At 37.6% G+C, this 17,388-nt stretch overlaps 1 protein-coding gene across 2 annotated transcripts in view; it reads left to right on the forward strand.

The window, feature by feature from the left end:
• LOC150085587 (protein DEK-like) overlaps window positions 1-17,388 on the forward strand; it is a 252,237-nt gene that overhangs the window by 60,894 nt on the left and 173,955 nt on the right. For both annotated transcript variants that reach the window (XM_090374124.1, XM_090374125.1), the window contains one exon: window positions 1,738-1,945. In XM_090374124.1, coding sequence (XP_090230250.1) covers window positions 1,738-1,945 — 208 coding nt within the window. The remainder of the gene's footprint in view (window positions 1-1,737; window positions 1,946-17,388) is intronic.

Raw genomic sequence — 17,388 nt, forward strand, 5'->3', positions numbered from 1 at the left:
GTAGTAACAATGAAATACAGTCGAGGACATACGTAGAAAGAAATTGGGGTTAGAATTTTGCTATTATTGTATTGGAAATTATGGACCCTCCAGGTTTTAAAAAAAATGCACTGCAGGTGCATTTCTTTAAGTCTGGATGGTCAATCACCCTCCTCCCCTGCCCTTGTACAGGTTCAAAAAGTGCCAGGTTTTTGAGGCGCTGTTAAATTTCATATATATATTTATCATGCATAAGGAAATCCCTTTTTGCTATCAATTTAAAATTGCAGTGTATAATACGTACAGTGAGTATAAGTATAAATGGCCTGTTGTACTGGGATCTATGGTACAATGAAAATAAGATATGTGTAAATCCAGTAAATATCTTTAATTATGAATACTTTGGAGCTTTCGAGACAATCGTGTCTCTTCTTCAAAAGAGTTTAAACTTAATGGATACAGTTATGCATGCAGTGAGGCGTGTGAAGGCACATTATTTAGTCATTAAACTGGCTTTCATTGTTGCTGCAGGGACATGTGCAGTTCTTCTCCAGTGCTTGTCGAGGTGTAAAACGGTTGTCTCCAAGATGAGGTGCAGTCTCATGCCCTTGCAGCGGTTCATGGCTCTTGAATTGCTTAATATATTGAGTGACTCCAACCATAGGAGGTGGCGGAAGTGCCTGGAGTGGTCTATTAGAATAATAATTAGCATAATTATAGAATATATATAATTAGAATAGTCTATTAGAATAATTATAATTGACCACTCCAGGCACTTCTGCCACCGCCTATGGTTGGAGTCACTCAGTATATTGAGCAATTCGAGAGCCATGAACCGCTGCAAGGGCATGAGACTGCACCCCATCTTGGAGACAACTGTTTTATACCCTGACTAGCGCTGGAGAAGAACTGCGCATGTCCCTGCAGCAATAATGAACGCCAGTTTAATGACTGAATAATGTGTGCCTTCACATGCCTCACTGCATGCATAACTGTATCCGTTAAGTTTAAACTCTGTAAATGTGTTGAGAACATGAAAATAATTACCTTTATATATTAGTTAATTTGTAATTAATTGGTGAGATAATTACTTATTTACCTTTCACATAAACTTTTTATTTTTCACAAAAAATAAAAATTGAATGTGGCCAAAATATAATGCACTATCTACATTACCTAACTTGTTTGCTTTCATATCCAGTGGTTTCTTATGTCAAAAAAGTCTTGCCGAAAGGTTCCCAAACTGAATATGGCCCCCTGGGGAGTGCACCACCAGGGGGCCATATTCAGTTTTTTTGGGCAGGGGGCACTTGTTTTCATGATGTTATTTTAAAATTGCATTGTTAAAAAAGTTTTAAACATTGGGAAAATTATGCCCAGTTTCTGTACCTTTACTCTCTGAACTACTTTTCAGTAATGCATGTGCTAAATCTTGGCACCTCAGTAGCCAGGTGGGAAGGAGCAGCAGTGCATAGCACACGCTTCTTGATTAGACCGGGGTTCGAGCCCGTCACCACCAAATACGGAGGATGCGGAAAGGTCAGGGAATGACCACTGCATATACCGGAGCAATATGGCCTTAGTTGCTAATGCTCATAAAAACCAAATAACAAACAACAAACAAGCATGTGCTAAATCAGTAATTTATTGTTAAGGTAAGTTCCAAGAAATAAATAATTAATAAGTGTTCATTCAAGAATGTTCATTAATGCTTTTGATGATGATTGTCAAAGGATATTAATGCAAATTCTGTTTTAGCCCCCCGAAGAAACTAAAGAAGAAAATGCAGTCGATGAGCAGGAGCTAGCCAAAAAACAAAACAGCAAAAAGGAAGAAAAAACAAAAGAAAATAATAAAAAATTGCCTAAAAAGATAAAGAAAGATGAACATGATGGCTCAGGCAAAAGTGAAGATGAGGAGGATGATGAAGAGGAGGATGATGAAGATGAAGATAGTGAACCAAAATGTGAGTTTTGTTTGAAAACTGCATAGTTAAAGCTGTTTCTCTCAAAATTTTTAGACTTCAGTCATGGAGATGTTTTTACTAGTTTTCTCTATGCTACTCATGAAAAAGATAATTGCAGCTTAGTGCTCTGAGTTTCTAAATGCTAGAGAGAAGCTGCAGAAATTGACAATCATTTTCTGATAGAAATTAATAAGTGATTCCAAAGCACAAAATTTGTTTCAGTTGAAATTTTTTAATTTTATCTTAATTTTTTATTAAATTTATTTCAGTGAAACTGTGCACATTACTCTGAAATAAATCAACAAGATGTTTTTAGTTCCATGTATTTACAACTTGAATGTATTTGTACAAATGATGTTAAAAAGTTGGTCCATAAGTAATGCCTCTTGGGGAAAAATTTTTTCACTGTTTTGTAAGTGGGTTAGCGTCATGAAGTTTTATATTTCTAGTAAAGATATTAAGATGTAAACATGCAAAAATAAAAATTTATTTTATTTTTTATTTTGGTCTTCCAAGGAGTGGAGTGGAAGACCAAAGTCTGTGTGCATTGAAGGACACGGTAAGATTTAGGATGAAATAATTCCAAAAATTCAGGACAGTAACCACATATACAATGATTCAAACACTAGGGTGTTCAAAGAAAAATATCTTAACCATTAGATCAGAGGTTACCAAACTTTCTTGGTTCACGGCACCCTTTGTGTCCCAGTAATTTTTTTTATGGCACCCCTGGGCCAAAAGAAATAACTAAGACAGTGGTTTTCGACCTTTTTAATATATACCTATATAATAATTTTATTCTTTATATAGAGGTACTAAATAAAGATCAATTATAGATCACCACAAAATTAAAAAATATGCAGTACAATGGATACCGTAAACCATTTTATAATGAAATAAATGTATAAATTTCAAAAAATAAATAATAATAAGTTTAAGTGACTTAAACCGAAATTACAAGGCACCACGGTTGAAAACCACTGCATTAGATTAGATAGAAAAATAATTTGCAAATGTATACCGAAGCTTAACAAATGACATGAAATTCTCTAGGCAGGTACCAGGCCCTGGCAGATTTGCCAGGGCCTGGTACCTTGAGATTCCATTATGACCCTTATTTTAAATGCCAGTTTATGGAATAGACACATGGCATCTCCAGTGAATTAAAAAAAAAAAAAAAGTGCCACATCATCACAAGAATATTATGATCAATGTTTTCATATGGAGAAGGCCCAATTTTGGTGTTTTTAAAAGACAGATTATTGTTAAGAAAAGATGTCGCTAAATGCTTGGTAAGCTTAATAATGCTGTAAAACAAGGAAAGCTTTAACAGGACAACAAATAACATTACAGCATGAAAATTGCAGACCTAGGATGGTTTTGCCTCATCCTGCATATAGCATGGACTTGGCTCCATCTAATTTTTTATATATATATAAAAATTTTTTATAAGAATGCAATGGTATAAAATATTATTAATTAATGGTATATGGACCAGGGACACTGCTATAATTATGCAGAAAGTACCCAACGACCATAATGGATATGTAAGTTTGTAGGTAGAGAAAGGTAAAGTGCTAGCGGAACTGCACTCATAATTATGGAGAACGGGGGCTAACGGAATTCAAATCGTAATTACAGAGAACAAAGAAAGGACTGAAGATAAAAAGAAGTTTTATATAATATATATACAGGGTGTCTCAAAAATACATGGCATAACTTCAGTAATGAGTTCCTCATATGTAGACAATAAAAATATTTTCTATCAACATAGTTCCGGAAATGCTTGGTTTCCGAGTTATAAACCGGAAGGTCTTATCTCCCGCAGGTGATTTCCTTCATCACAAGGTACTGACAGAATCTGGTGGTTTTCCATTCCAACCATGTACTCAAATCAGGAGCAAGCGGATATGCACTTTATGTAGGTTTGCGGATGGCAATGCTCTGGAGGCTCATTGTTTGTACCACAAAAGGTTCCCAGAACGAAGATGTCCAGACAGGAAAACATTTGAAGGTACCCATCGCTGCCTTTGTGAACATGGGACCTTTACACCTCGTGCTGCTGACAGAGGACCAAGCTCTGTGATGCCTGAAGTAGAGGGGTGGACCAACTGCCTGGCCTCCACACTCACCTGATTTTAAACCCACTAGATTTCTTTTTGTGGGGCCATTTAAAATCATTGGTGTATTCGATTCCAGTAGCTGATAGAAACTCTCCGCAGTTGAATTGTGGCAGGTTGTGAGACAATACGAAATGCCAGGAATTTGGCATCGTCTTTGCGAGTCCATCAGTCGTCAGTGTGAGGCCTGTATTCAGGCAGAAGGCGGACATTTTGAACAATTACTATAAGGTGATGTGAACAGTTAAGTATCATAGACAGACCTTCAAAACTCGGAAACTAAGCATTTCCGGAACTATGTTATAAAATATTTTTATTGTCTACATATGAGGAACTCATTCCTGAAGTTATGCCGTGTATTTTTGAGACACCCTGTATATATAAATAAATAATATGTGGTTTATATAAAAGATAAAGTGTCTGTGAAAATGGAAATGAAAAGTACACACGGTGCCTGAACTAAGAGAAGTTTAAGGGATAGTTGAAAATGGAAGTGAAGTAGTGGTTAAACAGGTGAAAGAATTTGAAAAACCTAGTACAAAAATGAACTGGGACTGAGGAACCAAGCAATTTACAAAAATATACGCAAAAATTTGTACAAAAAATAAAAATAAATAACAAAGAAATAAATAAGAAAATAACAATGTATTCAGCTATGGGAGGTCAATTTTATTTGAATCAGGGGATGGCAAATATGCAAAATCTGAATATAATAATTGAAAATATAATACATAGCCAGGAAATTCATCAGGGGACTACTCCTGACCATGTATCAGGCACTTTGTTTCCAAACTTGTCTGTAGTATTAGAAAAAGGGGGAAGCAAATATGCGGCCTTTATCGTAATACTAATAGACAAGGTAGTCCCTACGCAGTGTTAAAATTAAGTTGTTAATGTACTTCAAAATAAATTCAAATTTACAAAAGTGTAGTGTGAAATATAATACATATGTATGTGAAGTGCAGAAGGGGTGAAAGGTAATTAAATTAACATGGTTGAAGATTAAAATTCAAATATAAAGCAGTGAAATTTGATCGAAAAAGTCCACACTTTTTTGATCAAAAATACCCAGTTTCAATAGTCTCAATAACAGTTTTGCTTAGTAAGTACTCATGTTTAGTTATGGATGTCCTAATGTAATAAGGTAAATAAAAATTGTTAATTTATTAATTTAGTTTTAAATTTTTGGATTATGATTAGTTGCAAACTGGGATTGGGACCCAAAGCCCAACAGGTATGCATCAGAGTAAATATAAAAGGTATATAGGTATTTACCTGCGATCATTATAGCTGGTTGGTATGAGTTGTAATAGATGATTAGGAATTACGGTGAATACCTATATGGATGTTTATGTTAATACATTTTAAGATTATACTTTCTTTTTTTTTTTTTTTTTTTATTGATAAATCAAAATGGTAATGTTATCCACTGTACAAGGACTGGTATAACCTTTCTACAGCATAACAGCCCGTGTATGCCAGTGGGATAACTATATACATATTTACATACCACACTCGTACCAACCACCAGCTGTAATGTTCGCAGGTAAATATCTATATACTTTTTATACTTACTCTGATGCATACCTGTTAGGCTTTGGGTCCCAATCCCAGTTTGCAGCTAATTATAATCCAAAAATTTAAAACTAAATTAATAAATTAACAGTTAAAATTTTTTATTGTCCTTATTACATAGTACATCCATAACTAAACATAGGTACTTACTAAGCAAAACTGTTATTGAGACTACAGAAACGGGTATGCATGAGAAATTCTTTTAGTGTGACTATCTGTTCTCTCAAAGCCTCTGAGGAAGTAGCCGAGAGACAGCTATGTGAAGGAATGTTACCTTCCTAATTCTTCCTATCTATTGTCCTAATTTTTCTTGACTTAATCTTTAATAATTCCCTTTATTTCCTTTCTCCTCTAATCTTTTCAAATTTTATATTTATATATTTGTTAACTTGATTTCATGTTAATTGTTAACATAAAACTATAGATGAATCCACAACTGCTAGAACAATGGCTAGCCAGTTAGTTAGGCTTTAATTACCGGTAATGCATCCTGCCCAAAATAATAAAAAAAATTCACTACCACTCGCAAGACAAAAAATCAATCAGGACCTTGACCTAAAATGTGTGTGTGTGTGTGTGTGTGTGTGTGTGTGTGTGTGTGTGTGTGTGTGTGTGTGTGTGTGTGTGTGGACACAGAGATATCGTTTTACTTTATTTTTCAATTTCTCATCAATTTTGATTGATGAGGAGCTGAAAAAGATGGTGACAGGCTGGTTTCAACAAGGTCCATTTGGTGTGTGTTCTGTGGTGTAGTGTTGGGTTATGGCCTTTTGGCTACCTAGAAGCAGCAGTCACCTGGAAGACTGCTTCCGTGTACTTGTCCTTTCTGATATTTTATCTGTGAGAGGTTCCAGGAGGAGTGGGTTGAGTATCAATCTTTATATTTTCATGTTTGACCTTGATCGCCATTTGTTAATTTGCCACTAAAAAGGTTGAAATTGGATGGAAATATAAAACCAGCAAGTATTGTGATTAAGAGCAATACTGGTTGAAAATTACCCCCCTTGGTTCTTGTTGATAGTTGCAGAGCTAGTTTTTATGCTTGAAGAGTATTTTTGGACAGATGTTGTGGCTATCCTAATTGTTTTTCTCCCTAATAATGGGAATATATGGAGTAATATTTATTTTTTTATTATTTATTTATTCTCTGTTATCCATGGTTTTATCCCTCTCCCTGCTTATATCCTGTTTCCTCTCAGCAAATTTCTTTATATTGTTCCATTAGTTCCCTTAATTTCACCTCCATATCCTGCCTCATTGTTCTTATCCTCTCCATGTTCCACCTTCTTTCTCTGTCCATCTAATCCTTTTCAACTTTAATTCCACATCCATTATCAAAATAGTATACTTAGAATCATGCATATTTAGCCACTTTTCTGGATACACATGATGAGAGTCTCACACAGAGTCCAAACCAAGATACACTGAGTGATCATTGAATTATGACCACCCCTATGAAAACTGAATGCAACCCACTGACCATGTGGGGTACGAGAGCGTGAAGTAAGTTGACATACGTAACATAGATATGGTGTCAGTGGTTCAGTAGGTAGTAACATTCCAAGCGTGATGGGTAAAAGGATGGATTTATCGGACTTTGATAGAGGACAGATTGTAGGTGTTCGACGAGCTGGTGCCTCGATTTCCTAAACAGCTGAACTGGTGGGGTGTTCGAGCGCCGCCGTAGTTGAAGTGTACCAGGACTGGCATCAAAGTGGTCAAACAACGACCCGGTGGCAGAACAGCAAAGGTCAGCGAAAGGTTGTTGTTAGAGGTGAGTGCCAGGCCCGACAACTCGAACAGGTGCAACACTGTTGAAGAGTTGACTACCCAATACAACATGGGCCAACCCTAAACAATATCTGGCATGAGCATGTACCACACACTCGCACATATTGGCTATACCAGCAGACGACCCCTATGGCATCCTCTCCTAACCAAGGTTGATTGGTGTGAAAGACACACCTGGTGCGAAGAGCACGCAAGTTGGACGTTAGAAGACTGGAAGGTGTGCTGGTTGGATGAGTCACGTTATTTACTCCACACCATGGATGATCGTGTACGGATTTGACATCAACAACATGAGGCTCTTGATCCATCATGCATGGTATCAAAAGTGAAGGTGGTTGTATGGTGTGGGCCATGTTTCACTGGCAGGAACTTGGACCCCTGGTGCATGTGGAACAACGTATCAGTGGTCTCTGCGGTGAAGGTGAAGAAAGCCCACATGAGAAGCACGCCAAAGTTTGATAAATTTACCGGTAAAAGTACTTTGCTGTAATAGCATTTGTATTGTTGCTCGCTCAGTAAACATACAATGGACGTTATCGGTCAGGAGTAGAAATTGAATCCCACAGGAGATTGAAACCCCCGAAGTGGAGGTGGTAACCTGACCTTTTTTCTTTAGAATCACTGATGCACTAGTGGATAAATTGTTTATTAAGGGAAAAAAAGGCAAAGGTAAAGGAAGCCCACACGAGAAGCATGGCAAACTTCGAAAAAGTTTACCGGTGAAACTAAGTTACGAACGTTTTTTACGATGCCAGAACTTCTGATATGACTCTGTTTGTGATTCTAAAGAAAACAGGTCGGGTTCTCTCCCCCACTTCGGGAGGGTTTCAAGCTCCCATCGGATTCAACTTCTACTCCAGACCAATAACACTCACGGTCTGTTTACCGAGCGAGCAACAATACAAATGTCATTACAGCAAAGTACCTTTAACGATAAATTTCATTGAACTTTTGCATGCTTCTCGTGTGGCCTTTCTTTACCTTAGCCATCTCTGCTATCGTCAACTACTTGCTGACTGTGTACACCCCACTATTTTACACCTTGCGAATGGCAATGGTGTCTTCCAAGATGCCTGAGCCATCGGGCACTTGTTGTGTCCGACATGGTTTGAGGAATGCAGTTCTGACTTCAGCATATCGATTGGCCTCCAACCTCCCCTGATATCAATCCCATAGAGCACTTGTGGAAGACTATGGAAAGGCATATCAGGCATCTGGATACGCCAATCACCTCCTTACCTGCATTGCTGGGCACATTACACATAGCTTGGCCATACCTCCCGAATGATTCTGACATCTTGTTGAATCAATGCCACATCAGATAGCTGCTGTACTGAGGGCAAAAGGAGGACCTACAAAGTATTAGGTAGGTGTTCATAATTCAGTGTAATAGTCAACATGATACCTATTTTTGTCCACAAACACTTTACATGTACATCTTATTTTAAGCTCTCCGAACCACTGGGTGTCAACTGGACACACTACACCATACTATTTTCTGAAAGCTGTGTAGTTTAAAATCAGTTTTTTTAATAATCTCATTGTGCAAAAAATAAAACTGTGCTTACAGTTCACTCAACAAAAATCATGCATACTAGTGTAATTACTTCAACATATTTTGTGATTAAATTTACTTCTGTGAATTTCACAGAATGTGAATTTATAGCTAGCTTCAGCACGAGGTTGCCTGATCAGTGTAAGGAATGCTGAAAGTATATTTACTTGTGTATGAATCCCCAACCTGTACTCAAATGAAAGGTTTGTGGTCATGATTTTTTTCACAAAAGTGGGGATAATTACCAACATGATTTGTTGTGTTTTTTTTTCAAACACGCACACAGATTTTGTCAGTACCGGATACGGACAATGTTGCATGACTAAATAGAATAAAATAGCTATGAACTCTCCAAATGTTCATCCATGATTTTTGCTGACTAGTCTTTTCAGCTGTTTTAGCCTGCACACATTTGGATTCATCTTTTCATGATCTGCCTGTCTGTGTTAGATGTTTGCATTGACTGTTAAACAGATGAAAATGATTTTATCTTTATGCATGAATTAACTCATCATATTGAAAATATTCTTGTTTACTTGAATACAGCTGATCCTATTAAAAATACACATATGACATATGTTCCAAAAATACAACACACAGTAGAAATGTGCATTGCAACATGCACATTTTTATATAATAGTCTGAGATAGGTTCCATAAAAGTTATAAATTGTTAATACTTACCCCGTTTTCAAACTTATTTTTATCAATACGTATTATGCTATGATAGGTAAATCACACATTAAAACTCAGAGGATATTAAATAAAAATAAAATATAAACGGGAACGCTATGTTAGTTGGAATTTCCCCCGTGCTTGTGCAATACTCATAACTGTGCTCGCTAAATTAATTGAATCAAAAAAGAAATGTTCGACGAACATGTAAATAGAATTATTTATTCAATTTTTTATTTCACACGCAGGAAAATTACAAAAATGTGCAATTTAAAAAAAATTCAAAATTATAAAATTACAAAAAAAGAGAGCAGACAGGCGTAATGTCAGTAAGCTTTACCTCTCAAGCATCGTTGCCAGAATTGATGTCTTCAGCTGATAAGTATGCCACTGCAGAGGTTGAGGGCTGTGGAGATTTAGAAGGGGTTGGCCGCTCAACCTTAGGAAAGAACATATTAATGGATGATTGGACAGTGGCTTTTTTCTTTTCATCATAGATTTCTTTGTAGCAAGCAAGCAAGCATATCATTCACCCTTCTGTTAACTTTTAAGAATTGTTTGCTGTCAGGATCCATCTTCTTGAACCTTGCCACTGCCGATGCAATTCCACAAAATGCCATTGCCATCTCTCTGGTGATGAAGCGTCTTGGGTCCTCATTTGGTTCATCTCCAGCTTCATCACCATTTTCTTCTTTCACTATCACTGCCTGCAAGTCAATAGGTTCTTCGTTAGATAATTCTTCTCTTCTTCCTCTATTAACTTCTCCATGTCTTTGGCATCAGCCTCCAACTGAAGTAGCTCTGCAACCTTTACAATCTTATCTGTAACCTCTTCATGTGATTCGTCTTTTTCAAATCCTTCGAAGCCTTTTACGTGCCGTCTGCATATTTTCTTCCATGCGGTATTTAAACAACTTTTAGTAATTTCCACCCAGGTCCTATTAATGTTTAAGATGGCGTGGTAAATATTGAGATTTTCAAAAGTCTCTTAATGTAAAATTTTTCTATTCGTCTACTGCAGACAATGCCTGAGTAAATGTTGTGCATAAATAGTATGCTTTTAAATTCGAAATAACACCCTGATCCATAGGTTGGATGAGTGGAGTCATGTTTGGCAGTACAAATATGACTCTCACGTTCGAATTGAAATCATCTAGATGAGTAGGATGTCCAAGAGCATTATCTAATAGAAGCAAAATCTTGAAAGGAACGTCATTGTCTTTACAGTATTTTTCAACCTTGGGAATGAAGCAGCATTTAAACCAATCCTGAAAGAGAGATATTGTTATCCATGCTTTCTGGTTCGATCGGAAATGCACGGGTAGGGTGACTTTATTGATGCCCTTAAATGCACGAGGATTTCCAGAATGGTACACAAGCAGTGGTTTTAATCTGTTATCTCCCGCTGCACTAATCCCAAGCATGAGCATGGCCCTATCTTTTGAAGCCTTGAAATTTGGCATTATCTTTTCCTCTTTAGCAATGTATGTTCGATCCGACATTTTTTCCCAATACAGTGAAGTCTCATCAACATTAAAAATTTGCTGTGTTGAATAGCCACCTTCATCAGTAATTTTTTCAAACACATCACAAAATTTCTCTGCAGCTGCAGAATCTTCACTGCATACTTTAACATTGTGGAAACCAGCGCAATACTTGAACCTATTAAACCACCAGTTGCTTGCCACAAACTGGGGTTGGGGTTCACCGTACTTATCTTTAATATCTTTATAAATACTTGTTGCTTTTGCTGGAATGGTCATTAGACTCAGGGGCACTTGCTTCTGAATCTGATTTTCCATCCATGTTATGAAAAGCTGTTCCGTCTTCGATATAGCACCTGATCGCTGTTTTATGATCACTGTTGATCTTAAGTGTGTTGATCCTTTGACATGTTCTTTTATATGAACACTGTCCTTTCAAATAGTATTCACTGTTGAAGCAGCGAGACCTCATTTCCTTGCAATAGATGACAAACTTTGTCCTGCTTCGTATTTCTTAATCATCTTCATTTCTAAATCAATTTGTTTCCTTTCCTGGCAGTACCACCACTTGCACTTTCCGTTAGTCCCTTTCCCTTCATCGTTGTAATACATAAATAGGAATGAAGAGAAGTTTCTGAAAATTCGTTTTTTATATAACTGAAGATTTCAGTGAAGGGAAACACTTTTCACCATAATAGCATAAAAACCCACACAATTGCGGTCATCGTTATTATCGCAAATGCAATAAGATCGAGTTTATTACCTGTTTATAAGTACCGTATTTCCCCATGTATAAGACGCACCTTAATTTTGGGCCCGAAATTTGAAAAAAAAAATGTATTACATAAAATTATTGAACTCAAGTTTTATTCATCATAAAATTCATACAACTCATCACCGTCAAAACTCCCATCCATTAGCTTGTCCTCATCTGTGTCTGATGACGAATCACTGTCTTCGTATATTGCCTCGTCCTCAGTTCCATCTATGGCATTTGAAATGCCACGCTTCTTAAATGACTTGACAACGATCTTAATCTTGATATTATCCTAGGATCTTTTCACCCAGTTACAAACTTCTCCTATAGTTGGTTTCTTCACTCTTCCTGCTGGTTTCAAATTGTCCCCAGAAGACTTCATCCATTGGTTCCATTCGTCTCTCATGGGAGCTTTGAAGGGTTTGTTAATGCTGACATCAAGTGGTTGGAGATGGGATGTTAATCCTTCAGGTATGACGGTAAATTTTGTTTTTTGCTCTACAGCAATCTTTGTATTTTTTATGTGTGCCCTGAACTGATCAAGCACCAATAGGGCATGTTTGCATAAGAGCCCACCTGGTCTCCTGCTCCAAACTTTCTCAAACCAGATCTTCATCCCGTCCTGATCCATCCAACCCTTTTCATAAACGTGGACAATCACTCCTCGAGGACTGTCATCTTTTGGCATTGTTTTGCGTTTGAAAATCAGCATAGGAAGCAGCTTGGTTCCTTCGGCATAACAAGCTAGAACAAGTGTATAATGGCTCTTTTCATGTCCACTTGTCTTCACAGTTACAGTTTTCACCCCCTTCTTATCAACAGTTCTGTTACTTGGGACATCAAATTGAAGGGGGACTTTGTCCATATTTGCAATCTGTCCCAACTCAAACTGATATGTCTTCCGACATTGAATGACAAAACAATGAAATTCAAGGACCTTCTGCTCATAGCTTTCAGGCATCTTTTGGGCAAGTCTGGTGCGTGTATGCATGCTTAGTCCATTCCATTTCATGAACCTGAAGCACCATTTGTGTCCTCCTCTGAAATCAGTAACTTCTTTTTCATCAGAAATTCTTCTTGCCTCATGTTGAACCATCTTTGTGGACACAGGAATTCCAATTGCCCTTTGCTCCTCAATCCATATCTTCAATTCCCTATCTAAATCAGACCATTTTGCTGACTTGCCTCTAATGGCGTTTTCAGTAGGTTTCTTCTTTCCGTAGCTAGTCTCGGATTGTTTTCTCAGTTGGAGGAGGACCAAACTTACGTTCAGCAGCATAATTTCCATTCACTTTTGCAAACTGGATCACTTTTGACTTGAATTCAGCACTGTACGAAAATCATTTCTGGGCAAAATGTGGCAAAACATAACCTAATATACCGGTAACAAGTGCGAAATAGTGAGCGCAAAGACAACAAGCACGAAAAGGTGGGAAATGCAAGTAAAAAAAAATCTACAACCACTGTATAAGACGCACCCAGTTTTTAGACACCAAATTTTTCGAAAAACGGTGCGTCTTATACACGGGGAAATACAGTAGATGCATGAACAGAAAATTGTGGATTATGAAAATTCATTTGACTCTATACATCATAAGGCAATGTTTTGGGCACTGGAAAGACAAGGCATAGATACCCCATATATTCGGATTTTGAAGAAAATATATGAGAACGCTACCTCCTTTATTAGACTAGAGAAAGACAGTAGGAAATTTAAAATAGAGAAAGGAGTTCAACAATGAGGCACAATATCTCCAAACATGATCACTATAACTGGTGCTTATTGTATTATTTTTATATATATGTGCATTCACTGACCCCTTCAAAATTTAGGTAGCCAATTACATTATATTCAAGACTTGAAGGAATCTGCAAGGCTTTAGGGGGTAAATTTCTATCAGCATGGCCCACACTTGTAGGTAGAAGGAATTTGTTTTGTAGAGACGGGATACACTTAAACAAAGGTGGTGCAAAAGTTTTTGCCAGTATTATTGAGGATACCTTAAAGGTTCAGGGAAACTGCTAGTTAGGGGGGATGTGGGTAATACTGACACGCGTTTATCTGATAATATTGGTCAATGTAACTCTTGCACATACCTCAAGAGTTCTTATCTGTTACCCCAACTGGACGTATTATCTAGATGTTCTGGGGGCACAAACGTTTCACGTGGGCGGGTAGCTAATGCCAGGGAAGAGAGCCTAAAAAACTTCAAGGGTTGTGTTAGGGTTGTTAAATATACAAGAACAGTAAATCTTAATTGTTTATACAGTAACGTTAGAAGTGTCGTCAATAAAATGAGCGAATTCGAACTGCTGGTTAAAACAAGTAACGCGGACATAATAGGGCTTACAGAGACGTGGTGCCACCCTGAAATTGGGGATGATGAGTTTCAGTACGGCTTGTATAATGTATTTAGGAAGGATAGGTTAGATAGAAGGGGTGGTGGGGTAATGCTTCTTATCAGAAGCAGCCTGAGTGCGACGATAGCTTTCCCGGATTCAGACCTCTCACATGCTAGTATAGAGTCTGTATGGTGTGAGATAGTTGGAAACAAAGGTATAATGCGAGTAGGAGTAAACTACAGACCAGGTGATTGTGAAGATTATGACAAAAGCCTCTACATGCAAATGGAATGGGCAAGTAAGCGTCAATGCCTTATTATGGGTGATTTCAATCTGCCTCTAATTGATTGGAGTAAATGGGAAGGAAACTCGACATGGGGAACAAAATTTTTAAATCAACTAGATGACTGTTATTTGTATCAACATGTCAGGGAAAATACTAGAGAAAAGAATATCCTAGACCTCATCATCACACATGAATCAGATGACATAACAGGGCTGACAGTAGAGGAACCAGTAGCAGGAAGTGATCACGGAGTTCTACGGTGGATGATGACGAGAGAGGTAGCAGAAGTAAAAGGCAAAGGAATGGGTTTTAATTTCAGAAAAGGAAATTACGATGCCTTAAGGTACTATATGGCCTCTATTAACTGGGTAGATATCGCGCAGAGAATGAATACAATTGAACTGTGGTACGCTTTTAAAACATTAATCACAGAGGCCTTGAATGCGTATATACCATTAAAAAAATACTCCACGAGGAGGGTTCCAAGTTGGATGACTAGTGAAGTTGCCGCATTACTTGAGCAGAAAAAGGTGGCATGGAAAGGTTACAGAACAATAAAAAGTACTGAAGCCTATAACAGCTACAAGGTGATGTGTAATAGAGCCACAGAAAAGGTTCGACAGGCAAAGGCAGTTTATGAGAAATCACTAGCAAACAGAGCAAAGAGGGGGGGATAAAGAATTCTTCACATATATAAATGCCAAGAAGAGCAGGACAAACCAGATCGGACCTTTATGTAAGGGAAAGGGGATAGTAATAAATACACCAGCTGCCGTTGCAGATGAACTCAACAGTTATTTTGCATTGATATTTACAAATGAAAAGCCTTTTGTGGCAAAGGGAAATTGTGGGAGCGAAGTTAAAAAATATGTAATTAATGATATTGAAATTTCGCAAGATTATTTAATGAAAAAACTTTCGAGCCTACAGACCAGTAAGGCTCCTGGAGTTGATGGAATATACCCTATAATCTTGAGAGGCAGCAAGCGAGTGCATTGAACCATTGAGGTTAATTATGCGAGCATCATTAGACTCTGGGGAGATTCCCCTGGATTGGAAAAGTGCAAATGTATCTCCCATACATAAGGGTGGCTCTAAAAGTGAAGTTGGAAATTATCGACCTGTCAGTCTGACTTCAGTAGTAGGGAAAATCATGGAGGCAATGATCAAGGGTGGAATTCAGGATCATTTGGATTGAATTGAAATTCTCAAGGATACTCAGCATGGTTTCGTAAAGGGAAAATCATGTTTAACAAATCTGGTTCGCTATTTCGAAAGGGTCACTCACGAGCTGGATTTAGGGAATAATTTCGACATTGTTTATTTAGATTTCAGCAAAGCTTTTGACTCAGTCCCACATGAGCGGTTGCTTTATAAGCTGGAACAGGTTGGAATCACTGGGAAAATCCTTAGATGGATAGAAGGATGGCTTCAGGGCAGGAGGCAGAGGGTTGTGATAAATGGCTATTCCTCAGATTGGGTTGATGTAAGAAGTGGGGTTCCCCAAGGATCAGTATTAGGACCACTGTTGTTTTTAATTTTCATAAACGACATTGATGAAGGGATAGAGGGCGTGATGTCTAAATTTGCAGATGATGTTAAAATTGGGAGAGTAGTTAATGATCACTGTCAAGCTGAGCTTCTTCAGAGAGACCTAGATAGACTTCAGGAATGGTCAGAAAAATGGCAGCTGTGCTTTAATCCAACAAAGTGTAAGGTATTACACCTGGGAAACAGTAATCCCAAAAAAACTTATTCACTTGGTGGAGTTCAACTAAAGCCAGTACTGGAGGAAAGGGACTTGGGTGTTACGATACGGTCAGACATGAAATTCTCTGAGCATTGTAAACAGGTTGCAAGGAAGGCCCATGGTGTCCTATCGATGATCTATCGAACTTTTGCAAGTAGAGATAGGGACGTGATAATCCCATTATATAAGGCTTATGTTAGACCACACTTGGAATACTGTGTTCAAGTATGGAGACCGCACCTGAAGAAAGACATCGAGCTTCTTGAAAGGGTGCAAAGAAGGGTAACTCGCCTGGTGAGATCGGCAAAAGGGCGTCCTTATGAAGAAAGACTTCGAATATGTGGGTTGCAGAGTTTGGAAACTAGACACCTTAGAGGAGATTTGATTGAGGTGTTTAAGGCTCTGAGAGGCATCAGTAAAATGAATGAGGACAAAATTTTCAAGATTATAAATGATGCTAGAACTAGGGGACATAAATTCAAGTTACGGGGGGGAAATGTTTAGATTGGATTGCAGGAAGTTCTATTTTAGCCAGCGAGTTATAAATTACTGGAATAAGTTGCCTTCATGGGTGGTAGAGGCCGACAGTTTGGGGAAATTCAAAGGTCATCTGGATAGTACTTTCGGGTAAGGGAAGCACATAGGATGATAGGTTTAATTTCCTTTTTATTTTATTTATTAATTATTATTATTTAGTTATTTATTTATTATTATTATTTTTTTTTTTGTTTTTATCATTGTTTTGTTCGGATTTTTTTTTTTTTTTTTTTGGCTGGTGCAGCATAAGCCATAGGCTTTCTTGCACCATGCGGCCGTTACTAATACTAATACTAATAATCTGACTTCATTCTCTGTAAGCTGATTTGTAGAAAACTTCTATAGGCAGTTCGTGGTATTCTTCATTTCACTGCATTGAATTAGACATGTTTGGAAGCACTTATTAAAGGGCACAAAACATACAGAGAATTTTTGTCTCCTCCACAGTTTGCATGTTTGGACAATGTGAAACCTGTGAAATGAAATAAAAATAATGAAACTTGATGCCACATTTCATCTGACTAGGCTCCATCTCTCTAGAAACCACAATACCTTGTGGGAAAAAACACAA

The sequence above is a fragment of the Mastigoproctus giganteus genome, chromosome 5 (genome assembly GCF_048544385.1).
Source record: "Mastigoproctus giganteus isolate SK-2022 chromosome 5, ASM4854438v1, whole genome shotgun sequence".
NCBI classification, from domain to species: Eukaryota; Metazoa; Arthropoda; class Arachnida; order Uropygi; family Thelyphonidae; genus Mastigoproctus; species Mastigoproctus giganteus.